General features: G+C 60.0%; 1 protein-coding gene across 2 annotated transcripts in view; it reads left to right on the top strand.

The window, feature by feature from the left end:
* LOC105489807 (Wnt family member 7B) overlaps positions 1-13,102 on the top strand; it is a 56,671-nt gene extending 43,569 nt beyond the window's left edge. For both annotated transcript variants that reach the window (XM_011754924.2, XM_011754923.3), the window contains exons 3-4: positions 2,144-2,415; positions 10,154-13,102. In XM_011754924.2, coding sequence (XP_011753226.1) covers positions 2,144-2,415; positions 10,154-10,633 — 752 coding nt within the window. In that variant the 3' untranslated portion in view covers positions 10,634-13,102. The remainder of the gene's footprint in view (positions 1-2,143; positions 2,416-10,153) is intronic.
* Positions 13,103-13,550: the final 448 nt, after the last annotated feature.

The raw sequence follows: 13,550 nt of genomic DNA, 5'->3' as shown, positions 1-13,550 counted from the left end.
CGAGGCTTTCTTGCCAGCAGGCCCTGCTGTGCTTGGGTAATGCAGACAGGATGGGGCGTTTAATACCCCACTTCACACATCATGCAAGGGCTTCCCTTTGGGTCATCTTGACCTAATTTAGACTCGGGGAGGTGAATTCCTAAATCTTCCTGGCTCTGGCCCAGGCAGAGAGTGGGCAGTGTGGGTGGACAGCGGCCAGAGGAGGAGAGGCTGGCAGGATGAGGCCCTTCGAAGGCAGGGGCCGTGCTGCCTGCAGCTCAGAGGAGGCTGATCATTGCAGTCTCGAACCTTGCTGGGGAGGGAGGGATGCTGGACACTACCCTCCCCTTAGTTCTTCTCAGGAAGGAAGTTCCTAGGAAGCCGTGGCTCCCTCCATGACAGCAGACGGACAGCCCACCAAGGTCTTCTCCTAACGCTGGTGGGTCCCACCCCAGTTCTCACCCTGATGGAAGATACCCTAGGGAAGAGGGACCCCACCTGGCTGAGCCCCCAGCTGGCTGCGGGCAACGAAGTGGCCCCAGAGCACACACATAGCCCCTAGCACAAGGCTGGGCATGCCGTTGGTGCTCAATGGTTGTTCATAGAACAGACCTGACTTGACTGTGTCTCAATCTGTGGGCTGTCACCTCAGCCCCAATAACAGGCACAGCAGTGGGCAACTGAGGGCTGTGTGGGTGCTCGCGGGTGCTGGGCAGGGGACTGTGCCATGCCAGCAGTGTGAGTCTCCAGCTGCCCTCTCCTGGGCTGAGCACCGGCCCTGTTCTGCCTGTTGCTGAGATGGGCAGGGAGGTTCCCGCTCGCTGGAGTTTGGGTCTTGGTCCTCCAGCTGGCGCAGTTGAGCCTGCTCGGTGTCCACATGGGCCAGGTGCTGGGGACATAGGAATGACACAGACCCAGGCAGGGGCAGGTTGAGAGGGACCCAAGAGTCCAGGGTCGGGATGGAAGGATGCACAGGGCCTGGCCTGGGCCTGGGGAAAACAAAGAGGAAATGAGAGCTGAACCTGCCCGTCTCAGGGGCCTTCGGACGCATATGGAAGTACCCACCTGTAAGACTCACCAGGGAGAGGGTGTCCGGATCTGGGTCAGATTTGGAACTGAGGGGTCAGGCACCAAGTGCTCCCTTCTGTCCGGGGGTCTGGGAAGGCTGCCTGGACGGGGAGGCCTCAGACCTGGGCCTTGGAAGGTCCTTGGTATTTGGGTATGAAGCAGGAGGGAATTCCACCAAAAGACCACATAATCCCCAGGGGATGTGGGCAGCGCCTGGAAAGACTGAGTCATTGTTCTGGGCAGAGGATGGGGAGAGAGGGCTGGGGCAGCCAGCGGGCATTGACCTGGGACCCTCCCTTCCCAGCTCAGCCGTGGGCTTGGCTCTACCAGCAGAGGGAATCAGCGAAGGTGCCAGCGAGGGCCCTGGCCAGACAGCCCTTGGAGTGAACCAGCTGGTGGCTGGGGGGATGAGGGAGGCAGGGAGGACTGTTGCCCAGGTCCAGGCAGTTCTGGGGCCCCTGGGTCAGGCAGGGGTATTAGGAGAAGGTGAGGAAAAGGGGCCCAGGATCTGGAGATGGACTGAAGGTGGGTGGACCAAGAGGGGAGATGGCAACAAAGGGCTTCTGAGCTGTGTGACTTCTACCTGGGTTCCTGGCTTGGGGTGGGGGTGAGGCCCCTCATGCTCCCCGTGGCCCCAGCTTCCATTGGCCATGCATAGCTGGTCCCCACGGGGTCAGTGCAAATGCCCGTTCACGAGAAGGGGCTCCTGGGAGGCTGGCAGAGGGGAGGGGCAGAGGCAGGGATACCCATCCCCTCCACGGGTCCCCACTGCTCACTCTCAGGGCTGGAGAAACTGGGCCTCTCCCGCCCAGTCCTGGGAACAGGGAGAGAAGCTGTCGGCAGTGCTGCATGCTGGAGGGCGGGTCTCAGGGTGCACTGGGGCCTGCTGTATTCCAGGCACTGCCCTCACCATAGCCCTGAGAGGTGGCTCCCATCAGCCCTGCTTTGGTGAGTCAGAGGTTCAGAGGGGCAAGCAATGAGCCCAGGGTCACACAACTGGCCAACAGCAGGTGGATCGAGGCCCGGCACTTCATCCCCTGAGCCCACCTGGCCCAGGGCCTGGGGCCTCACCTTGTGCACCTGTCTGTCCCCGCAGGGAGCCGTGAGGCTGCCTTCACGTATGCCATCACCGCGGCTGGCGTAGCGCACGCCGTCACTGCTGCCTGCAGCCAAGGCAACCTGAGCAACTGCGGCTGTGACCGAGAGAAGCAGGGCTACTACAACCAGGCCGAGGGCTGGAAGTGGGGTGGCTGCTCGGCCGACGTGCGTTACGGCATCGACTTCTCCCGGCGCTTCGTGGACGCTCGGGAGATCAAGAAGAACGCGCGGCGCCTCATGAACCTGCACAACAATGAGGCCGGCAGGAAGGTAGGGTGCGGGTGCGGCTGGTGGGGGCATTAGCTGGGACTGGTATGTCACCCGCTGACCTCTCGGAGCCTCAGGCTCCTCTTCTAGCAGAAGCAGTTGAGTCTCCATAGGTGTGCAGCAGGTGGGGCCGTCTGGGTCCTCCACGTGCATGGCTCTGAGCCTCCTAATACCTGGAGGAGGCTGGCCCCATCCAGAGACGTGAGAGCTGAGGCTCTGAGTGCTGACGCGATGCTCACAGCCCCCAGCTAAGACGGGGACCCTATTTCCATGCAGGGTGTGAGCTGGGCTTGGCTGGGGACCTGGTGAGGGGAGGTCCCAGGCCACAGCCCCTGTCCCTGCCCTTGGCGTTCCTGGTCCCAGAGGTCACATCAGCACACCAGGAAAGAATTCCTGACAGAGGCAGCCTTTTTACTCAGCAAGGAAGGGATGCCCCCAGGAGGCAGGAGCAGCCTGAGGAAGGTGGACGCTGTGAGCTGGGGTCTGCTGGGGAGCAGGCTGCTCCTGCACAGGGCGGGACGGAGTGTGGTGGGTGGCAATGGAGGAAATTCAGGCAGGGACACACTGGGGAAGAAGTCAGAGCAAGCCAGGCTCCGCCCGCTGGAGATGAGGGCCCCAGATACTGGGCTGGGAGGAGCAGCCGCACGGCGGCAAGATGGCCTGAGATAGGGTGGCCAGCCAAGTGGAACACCTAGCCGGCTCTGGCTCCGAGGCCTGGGGGCTGCACCCAGGGCAGCAGAGCCTAGGGGGCTCCTCAGGTGTGGGACAGACTTGCCATTCCAGGCAAAGAGGAGTTGAAGAATCCCTCGGGCCCAGGGACTATAGCTGAGACCACTGGTCACTCACTGCCCTTTTCTGTGCCAGGTGCTAGGCTGGGCACAGGGCAGAGAGGAATCAGACAAGGCCTTGGCTATGGGAACCGCGTCCACAAGAGGGGTGCAGGGGTCACACCCAGGATGGTGAGGGCCTGGTTGTGTAGGAGAGTGTCAGAGTGAAGGCTTGATGGCCACAGGACTTGGGAAGCAAGTAGGGCCTGGCACAAGAAGTAGGGCCTGTTCAAGAAGAGATCTTGAACACCAGGTCAACGATTTGACTTTCTCTTGTAGATGTGGAGGTTATTATGCAGGTGGTTATTAAGTTATTGTTAGATGGATGGATGGGTGGATGGATGAATGGCAGGGTGGATGGGTGAATGGATAGGTGGGTGGATGGATGAGCGGATTGATGGGTGAATGGATGGATGAATGGATGGATGGGTAGATGGGTGGATTGATAGACGGATGGGTGGATAGATGGGTGGATGGATGGGTGAGTAGATGGATGACTGGATGCATGGATGGATGAAAGGATGGATGGGTGGATGTATGAGTGGATGAATGGGTGGGTGGATGTATGAGTGTATGGATGGATGGAAGAATGGGTATATGGGTGGGTGGATGGATGGATGGAAGGATGGATGGATGGATGGGTGGATGGATGCGTGGATGCATGAGTGGATGGAAGTATGGATGAATGAGGGGATGGATGGATGGAAGGATGGGTGGGTGTGTGGAAGGATGGATGGAAGGATGAGTGGGTGGGTGGAAGGATGGATGGAAGTATTGGTGGGTGGGTGGATGGATAGATGAGTGGATGGGAGGATAGATGGATGGGTAGATAGATGGGTGGATGAGTGAGTAGATGGTTGAGTGGATGTGTGGATGGGATGCATGGGCGGATGGAAGGATGGATGGATAAGTAGATGGATGGATGAAAGGATGGATCGGTGGGTGGATGGTTGGGTGGATGGATGGGTGGATGGATGAATGGATGGATGAGTGGATGAATGAGTGGATGGATGGATGGATGGATGGATGGATGGAAGGATGGGTAGATGAATGGATGGATGGATGGGGATGGATGGATAGATGGATGGATGGATGGATGGATGGAAAGATGGGTAGAAGGATGGGTGGATGGGTAGGTGGATGGATGGGTGGATGAATGGATGGATGGATGGGGATGGATGGATGGATGGATGGATGGAGGGATGGATGGATGGTTGGATAGATGGATGGATGGATGGAAAGATGGGTGGATGGGTAGGTGGATGGATGGGTGGACGAATTGATGGATGGATGGGGATGGATGGATGGAAGGATGGGTGGGTGGATGGGTGGATGGGTGGATGGATGGGAGGATGGATGGATGGGTGGATAGATGGATGGATGAAGGAATCAGTGACACAGCCTTTGCCTCCAAGGAACTCACAGACAGCATGTGAACACTAGTCTCCAGGTACGGGCAGATCACAGTCCATGCCATAAATGGAGGTTCACGAACCTTAAGAGGCCAGAGGAAAGTGTGGGTCACTTACCTGGACTCCCTGGGGGAGTCCCTGGAGGAGGAGGAGAAGTAGGAGAAGAAGGCGAGGCTGAGCCCTCATGGGAACCACCACCACCCTTGAGCCTCTGCAGCTGCTTAGGTTCTGAGCAGAGCCTTTCTCACACCCCCGGGGAAGAAGCTCTCACTGTCCCCATTTTAAAGATAAGGAGAATGAGGCCCAGAGTGAGCAGCAGACCTGGCTGAGTGGCTTGGGTCCCTGCTCGTGGGGAAGTGTACACAGCAGAGAAGCGGGGAAGGACGCTCCAGGCAGAGGGAATAGCACAGGTAAAGGCATGGGGGACCCAGGTCATGGTAGGCAGTGTGGCAAGACCAGGGCGGGGATGGCCGGGTAGGGTGTTGTTGGTCTCTGGGCTACAGGTGTCATTGCAGGGCCCTGGGGCAGTGACACTGACCAACTCAAGGGCCAGAGTTGTGTTTGATTTAGCTCTAGGGTGCCGTGTGAACCCCAGGGCTGACTTGGTATGGGACTTGGAGGTGTCTGGTGACTCACAAGTGATGGAAAGGCAGAAGGGAAATGGAGGCAGGTAGGACTGGCCCCTGGGGAGACAGGAGGTGGGAAAACAAGAAGACTGGTGACGGTCCCCACAGGTGGGCAGGGGACAAAGAGGACAGCCACAGGAAAGGGCTCTGACAATGCCACCAGTGGCCAACTCTCCTATCAGCCTTGTCTCGGATGGTCGGTGAGGCCCTGGTTGACCCATGCTTCTGCGGAGCCTTGGCCTTCTTATCTGCACAGCAGGTGCAATGCACTTTGTCCCCCCGACTCCTCACTGCCCCTCCAACAGCCCCCACCCTGTGCACCTGTGGGGCACAAGTGTGGCCTGAGCCCTTGGAAAAGGCCAAGGGTGGTGGTGTCACGGTGACCCTCAGGACAGGGTCCTTTTAAAAGAGCACGGTGCTCATCACGGCAGTGGGGGGTGAGTGTAGGGTGGGGCTTCTGGAAATTTCCATAAGCACTGAGTCCAGCCCTTCCTGGGTTGATGCTGGGATCCTGGCCCCATCACAGAGTACCAGGCCCACCTCTGCCCCCCTACTTCCTCAGGACCCCACTGCACAGTGAGGTGGGTCCCCCACTTCCTCAGGACCCCACTGCACAGTGAGGTGGGTGGAGAGCAGCTGACTTGCTGCCACAGACAAGTGGCGCAAGTGGGGCCTTACGACAAAGGACATCTGTTCTCTCTCAGCGCTGGGGCCCCAAGTCCAAAATCGAGGTGCTGGTTGGCAGGGCTGCACTCCCTCTAGGCACCAGGGGAGGATGCTTCCTGGCTCTCCCAGCATTCCTCAGCTCCCAGTGTTCCTCCGCTGCGGCCACCTCCCTCCAGCCCCTGCCTCTGTCTTCACCAGGTCTCCTCTGAGCCTGAGTCTTCTTCTCTTCCATCTCTTTTTTGTTTGTTTGTTTGTTTGTTTGTTTTGAGACGGAGTCTTGCTTGGAGGCTGGAATGCAGTGGCCTGACCTCTGCTCACTGCAACCTCTGCCTTCCAGGTTCAAGCAATCCTCCTGCCTCAGCTTCCCGAGTAGCTGGGATTACAGGTGTGTGCCACTGTGCCCAGCTAATTTTTGTATTTTTAGTAGAGATGGGGCTTCACCATGTTGGCCAGGCTGGTCTTGGACCTCCTGACCTCAGGTGATCCGCCCCTCTTGGCCTCCCAAGGTGCCAGGATTACAGGCGTGAGCCACTGCGCCTGGCCCTCTCCATCTCTTGTATAGACCCTCTCATTGGATTTAGGGCCCACTTGGACAACCCAGGGTGACCTCCTCTCCATCCTTTCCTTAATCATATCTGTAAAGACCTCACTTCCAAATAAAGTCACTTGCCAAGGCTCTGAGCAAACGTGAATTTGGGGGGTTACTGTGCCATTCCCCAAGCTGGCATGTGGCCCAGGCTGGTGTCCCTGGTGGGCAAGAGTGAGATGGGCAGAGTCTGAAGGCCCGCCCCCGCCCTGCCCCCACTTCTACCAGACCAAGGCCCTGACTGCCCTTCCCGAAGCTCCCTGGTGGGCTAGAGTGGCCTTTAATGGGCTGCCACAGGGTGCCTGTGCAGAAAGCTCTGAGCAGCCCCTGAGGTTTTGGAGACCTGAGTGCCCAGTGCCCGGCGCTGGCTCTGCCCCTGGTGCATGGTCCTCACTGCTGTGTGGGGCAGGTCAGCAGGGCAGACAGAGGCCATGCCCCCAAGACCAACCCAGTGAAGGCAGGAGATTGTCCATCTGCAGAGGCCTGGGGGCTGGTGTCAGGACAGCTGAGGGCACCTCTCTTGGTGACATGAGGTTAGAAGCCATCGCTGTGGAGTGCCACTAGCTCCTGGAACTGGGGGCTGGGAACCCCATTAGCTGGCCATGTCCCACATCTTGGCACAGCTCTTCCCTGACTGAGGGTCCACAGCGTCCTGCTGGGTGGGCATATCATTCACACCATCCTAATGGGAGTGCCGGATCCTGGGAGGGGCACACCCTCCACACTCTCTCCTCGGCCAGTGGCTCATGACATAACTTCACTTGAGGCCACACTCAATCTACTCTGTGGGCTCGTGGTCAGAGGGTGAAGCAGACATGGGCTGTGTCCCTGAGGGGCTCACAGGTCAGGGCCACACTTAGGGGCAGGGACCAGCAGGCATGGGAGGTGCTGTGGAAGAGGGTGTGAGGCACCTCGTTCCACAGCCCCAGGCCATCGCCAGGATCCGGGGTGAGATGCCTTTTGTCGGCCCCAGTGGCTGGAATATTGGACGCCAGGCTCCTGGGCTGGTCAGCCTCCCCCTAGAAGGACTTTAGTTCACCAACCCCATGACTCCCCTGCCTGGCTATACCTGAGCACTGCTTCCAGGCTACACCCTTATTCGGGAAAGAACATTGAATCGGCCCTTTCCTGGAGCCCCTTCAGTCTACCACCCCACCACCCAACCAGGCCCCCAGGGTCGAGGAGGAACCAAGGCCTGGAGGAGCGGCCCCTGCTGCAGCCTGCAGCTCCTCTGAGCAAGATGAGCTCACTCTGCGCCCTGCCAGGTGGTCTCCTGGGGCAGGGGGCAGGTCTCAGCGCTGGCGCCACCATTGCTGTGGCTCGAATAGCCAGGGCACTGGTGAAGGAAATGGCACATTCTTGAACCCTGTGATCACTTCCTGGGAGAGGCTCTGACCCAAGGGACCCAGCCAAGCGAGGATGTGGCCCCTCGCTCTGCAAACAGCGGCCCATTAGGCTTTATCTGCGGATGGTCACCGGCCTGGCCCTGCAGGGGCCGATTGTCCCCAGGCGGGCAGTAGCATACAACTGGGCTCCCTGGCCTTGATGAAGACTGGGAGACAGGGGTAGGCGAGGGAGGAGGGGGAGGGATGCCGAGCACGGTACCAGGGGCAGCCATCCTGGGCTACGGCGGGAGCACTAGAGGGCAGCTTGAGCCTGGACCACGTGGCCTGCACACCCTCTAGTCTGGACAGGCCTGCCAGGTCTCCAGCCATCCAGGCCCATCTGAGGAGGGTGAACAGCCAGGGGTGGGGTGAACTTCTCCCAGCTGGGAACTCCGAGAGGGGCCACCATCAGGGCAGCTCCTGGAGTGGCGCCCGGCCTGGGGAGCATCCGGGCAGGCCGTGTGGCCAGGGCCAGCAATGCTTCCAGGCTTGAGGGGCAGGTTAGTGGAGGGAGGGGCTTTTCCGGGAGGGGACAGATCCCAGCAGAGATGAACAGGGAGCTGGGGTGATGGACAGGATGGGAGAGGGGCAGGAGACAGGGAGGAGGTCCCAATATACTCTCTGGGGGTTGCCCAGACACCCAGTCCAGGCTCTGGCCCACGACCTTGGCCCAGACGCCCCTCAGCCCAGCCTCTGAGCCCTGCAATTCCCCAAAGCTGCCCCACCCTCTTCTCAGGACTCCTGGACTCCTTCCACCCTCAGCCATCCTGGGGGGGGCATCAGCCTCGCTCTGCCACCTCTCCCCAGTCTCCCCAGTCTCCCCAGTCTCTCCAGTCTTTGCCCAAGGGCATCACTGATGCAGAGCAGAGGACACCCCAGCTCCAGGCTGCCAGCCTAGGGCCCACCCAGCACCCACCTGCTGAGCCTTTGGGCCCAGTCTTTTCCTTCATGCTTGGTGATCTCCAGACCTTTGCTCATGTTGAACCCCTTCTGGAATGCTGTCCCCTTTTCTAATGAGCTCCGACACATCCATCAATACCCACATCTCCTCCAGGAAGCCCCTACCTCAAGCACCCTGACTCCAGCAGGATTAGACTCTCCTGGGTTCCTGCAGCACCTTCACTGTGTCCCATGCTGAACTGCGAGCCCCAGAGGACCTCATGCAGCCAGGCCAGGGAAGCTGCTCGGGGCAGTAGCCATCTCTGTGGAGTTGTTTCTCTCCCTCTTTTTCTTGTACTCATTCATTCATTTGTTTCCTGGGGGACTTCTCCACTGGGGAGAGCTGGGGGCCAACAGCAGGTGCCCCATGACTGTGAGTTCTGGCCCGAGGGACAGAGGGTGGCCAAGCCCCGGCAGGGCTGGGCTGCCGAGCGAGGCCAGCAGAGCTCTGACAGCTGACAAATGGCCCCTCTGCAGCCGCGGGGCGCCAGCTAATAATTCCCCATCTTCAATCAGGCCCGGCTGGCAGGGCCCTTTCGATCCGGGTAAATGAGTACCTGGGGTCAGGGCTGGCTCTGGGAATCAGCCTTCTGGGGCCATGCAGGGAGGCCCAAGGAAAACACTGCACCCGTGGAGGGCCCTTGTGGAGCTGAGGAGGAAGAACAACAGCGGGCGGGCCGGGGCTGTCGGCTTCTCAGCACGCCCGGGCCTCACTGACCTGTGTACTCGCCTCCCCTGCTCACCCTCCGGCCTTGGGCAAATGTGCACCGAGGGCCACCGGCACTTCAGGCTTCCATTAAACAGCCATTTGTTAAGCACCAACTGCATGCCAGACCCTACGCCAAGCCCGAGGGTGGGGAGCAGGAGAGATGGCAGGGTGGGGTAATGAGCATTTATTAAGTACCTACTGTTGCTGGGCGAACCCCACCTGTGACCTGCAGCAGGTCCCACAGCCCCAAGCCTCAGTTTCCTCACCAGTGCATGACCAGGACATAGCATCTCTTTGAAGGGCTGTGAGAGTCTAACAAAATACCTTCGATAAATGTACAGCAGGCTCTGCCAAGTCCCAAATATTCTCACTGCACCCTTACACCCTCCTATGCAGTGGAGACCTATTGTTAGCAGCTCCAAGTAATGGGTGAGGAGGCTGAGGCTCAGAGAGGGAGAGACACTTACCCGTGGTCACACAGCTGCAAGTGAAGGAGCGGGCTCCAGGGGTGGGCTGGAGGCAGGGGTAGGGGAACTTGGAGGGGCCCAGCTTGGGCCGTGCCGTGCCAAGCAGCTTCCCTGTCGCCCTCAGGTTCTGGAGGACCGAATGCAGCTGGAGTGCAAGTGTCACGGCGTGTCTGGCTCCTGCACCACCAAGACCTGCTGGACCACGCTGCCCAAGTTCCGAGAGGTGGGCCACCTGCTGAAGGAGAAGTACAACGCGGCCGTGCAGGTGGAGGTGGTGCGGGCCAGCCGCCTGCGGCAGCCCACCTTCCTGCGCATCAAACAGCTGCGCAGCTATCAGAAGCCCATGGAGACGGACCTGGTGTACATCGAGAAGTCACCCAACTACTGCGAGGAGGACGCGGCCACGGGCAGCGTGGGCACGCAGGGCCGCCTCTGCAACCGCACGTCGCCCGGTGCGGACGGCTGTGACACCATGTGCTGTGGCCGAGGCTACAATACCCACCAGTACACCAAGGTGTGGCAGTGCAACTGCAAATTCCACTGGTGCTGCTTCGTCAAGTGCAACACCTGCAGCGAGCGCACCGAGGTCTTCACCTGCAAGTGAGGCCGGGCCCAGAGGCGGCCGTGGGCACCCCAGACACCCAGCGGCATTTTGCACATCCATCCTCGCCTTCCCTGCCTTGGTGCTGCCAGCGGCAGGCAGAGGCGGGTGCAGAAGCGGGGAGCTCCACGTGCAGGAGGACACCGGCCGGGGCCCACGCCCTCTACCCACCTCCCTGGGGCTCCTTCCTGCCACCTCCTCCCATCACCTCCTGCGGCAGAACAGCCCCCGTGACCCACCGAGAGAGCAAGGCCAGGGGCCTTGTGCTCCCCGACGCGGCCCAGCAAGTTCCCTTTCTTCTCTCTGGGAAAATGAACCTCCAGGACACACGTGTATCCCAGAGAGCAAAATGACGACGAGACTGAGCGTCCCCTGCCCCACCTGGCAACATGGACACAGAAAAGCTACGCTGGCTGGCCCCTCAAGACCGATTCCCAGGCCGGGTCTGCTGCTGGGCCCTGGGGCGGTGGGGACAGATGTTGACACAAATTATTTATGTTTTCTTAGTATCAGAAGAGGATTCTCAGCACTAATGCGTAGCCAGTCGTAACTCCGTACTTTGTGTCAGCCCATCCCCTCGACACCCTTTCTGTTTCCTTTCCCAGCCCCACCTGGCTGGCCCTCTGCCCCTGCAGAGTGGAGGCAGCCTGGGGTTGATGGGGACCACGCAGTGCCTGCGGGTTCTAGAAGTAAGCTGTGCAGGGGCGCGTCGGACCACACAGCCCTGACCAGGCCTTGGAGGAGAGCCATGGACAGGCTCCTCCAGGCCATCTTTCCTTCTTTTGAAAATCCTATCAATGGCTGGGCGCAGTGGCTCATGCCTGTAATCCCAGCACTTTGGGAGACCGAGGTGGGTGGATCACCTGATGTCAGGAGTTTGAGACCAGCCTGGCCAACATGGTGAAACCCTGTCTCTGCTAAAAATACAAAAATTTGCTGGGCATTGTGGCGCGCACCTGTAATCCCAGCTACTTGGGAGGCTGAGGCAGGAAAATTGTTTGAACCCAGGAGGTGGAGGTTGCAGTGAGCTGAGATTGCGCCACTGCACTCAAGCCTGGGTGACAGAGCGAGACTGTCTCAAAAACAAACAAACAAACAAACAAAAAATGAAAAAAGAAAAGAATATCGAGCAAATCAAAATGTCACCCACATCAGGTTCCAGGAGTGTGTCGTTCCCTCCCTCATCCTGTCGCCCTCCCGGCCTGGCACCTCCAGTTTACAGAGCCCCCCTTCCCCCTGGAGCCAGCCTGACCCCTGGGACAGTGCCGCTGCGGGGTGGGCAGGCAGGTGGTGAGTGGTCAGGGATGTTTGTCCCATTTGACAGATGGGGACTCTGAGGCCCAGAGTGGCACAAGGACCTGCCAGAGACCCTGCAGCTGTGAGTGGAGGCTTACACCTTTCTCCTGCCCAGCCTGGGGCTCTGGACCCAGGAGAACACATCAGGATGCCCAGGGTGGCAAGAGGTGGCTCCCATGCCTTGAGGCACTCGGCTGCTCCCTCCCCGCCATGACAGCCTCACTGGGGCTTGCACTCCCCTCGGTGCCTTTGAGGGTTTGTCTGGCCCTGTCCTAGTCCTTTCACCTTGACTGCAATGTTGAGAAAATCTGTATCCAGAGCTGGACGTGTCCTTTCTGGACGCTCCCACCCCTGTCTCTGAGGAGCGTGAGTGACAGAGGGAGGAACTCATCCGAGGCCAGAGGGGATGGTCTGCCGCTGGCTCCTGGTGCACCCTCCACTGCCCACGGCCTGGCCCCCATTTAGGGTGTGTTCTCTTGGAAGCCTATGGGAATGTGTTCTTGAGCAGCCGACAAGCCAAGGGCCTGGGCCCAGCCTGGGGCAAGTGAGTCCCTCCTGGGCTCTGACCCTGTGGTCCAGCCCATGTGCCCCTAACCATGCCTGGATGCTGTGAGTCTCTGGGCCACCATGAATACCCCACCCTCAGCCTGGCGCCATCCCCTCACCTTCCCCAAGTTCCAGAACACCCCTGAGTCCATAGGCCCGGCAGCCTCTGCAAGGAACCTGGTTAACTTATGATGTTATATAGCGTCGAAATGTCTATAGTGTCTTTAAATTATTGTGACCTACACTGGGTACTGGAGTGGGGGATGGCTGCGGCCCCATCCCCCATCCCATCCCCCATCCCTATCCCCCATCCCTATTTCCCATCCCTATTCCCCATCCCATCCCCCATCCCATCCCCCATCTCCCGAACCAGGCTCCTCCTTCTGCTTGAACAGACCCTCGGGGCCCCTGATGCCACCGAGCCACTCGCACTGTCCCTTGGCTGCTGGGCACCCCACTGAGCCCCTGCCCACCCCGAAGTCTGTCAGCAACAGGCCCTTTGCCTGGGTGAGACGGGGTCAGGGTGGCCCAGATGGGGGTGATGGCGACCAAGGTGCTGCGTCCCGCCCTTCTGACGGCAGCCTCCCCTGGAGGGGAGCGCTCAGCCCAATAAAAGCTGGAATCAGAAAAGTGAGTGTGTGTGGAGTCCCCATGCGATGCGCCTGCAGCTGCGGCCCCACCAGTGGGGACACATGCTCTGCCCACCAAGGACGAGCCCCTGAGGCCCTCATGTGCCCCCAGCTATCTGGCTTCCCCGTGCCCCTCTGTGGGCCGTCCTTCCCATCCTCACACCAGAGAACCTTGCCCAGAGCCCACCCTGGAGCTCGAGTCATGCCTACCTGCCTCCAGGCACCTTTGGGCTGGCCCCACCCAGCCAGGGGCACTGGGGCACTGGACACAGACCCTGAGGCCTTGCTGGACAGCACCAGGCTCAGGCTGCAGGGACAGGAGGGCTGTGGGCCTGGCACCTGGTTACCGGGGGCTGGGCCGGAGCTACTGTAAGAAGAAGGGACAGCAGGCCCCATAGGCCCCTGTGCCTCTGCTCCACTCTGACCAGGGTGGCGTCTGGCTTTCAGGG

Source organism: Macaca nemestrina, chromosome 15 (assembly GCF_043159975.1).
Source record: "Macaca nemestrina isolate mMacNem1 chromosome 15, mMacNem.hap1, whole genome shotgun sequence".
In the NCBI taxonomy this organism is placed as follows: Eukaryota; Metazoa; Chordata; class Mammalia; order Primates; family Cercopithecidae; genus Macaca; species Macaca nemestrina.
This window is presented reverse-complemented; position numbering and strand designations above follow the sequence as displayed.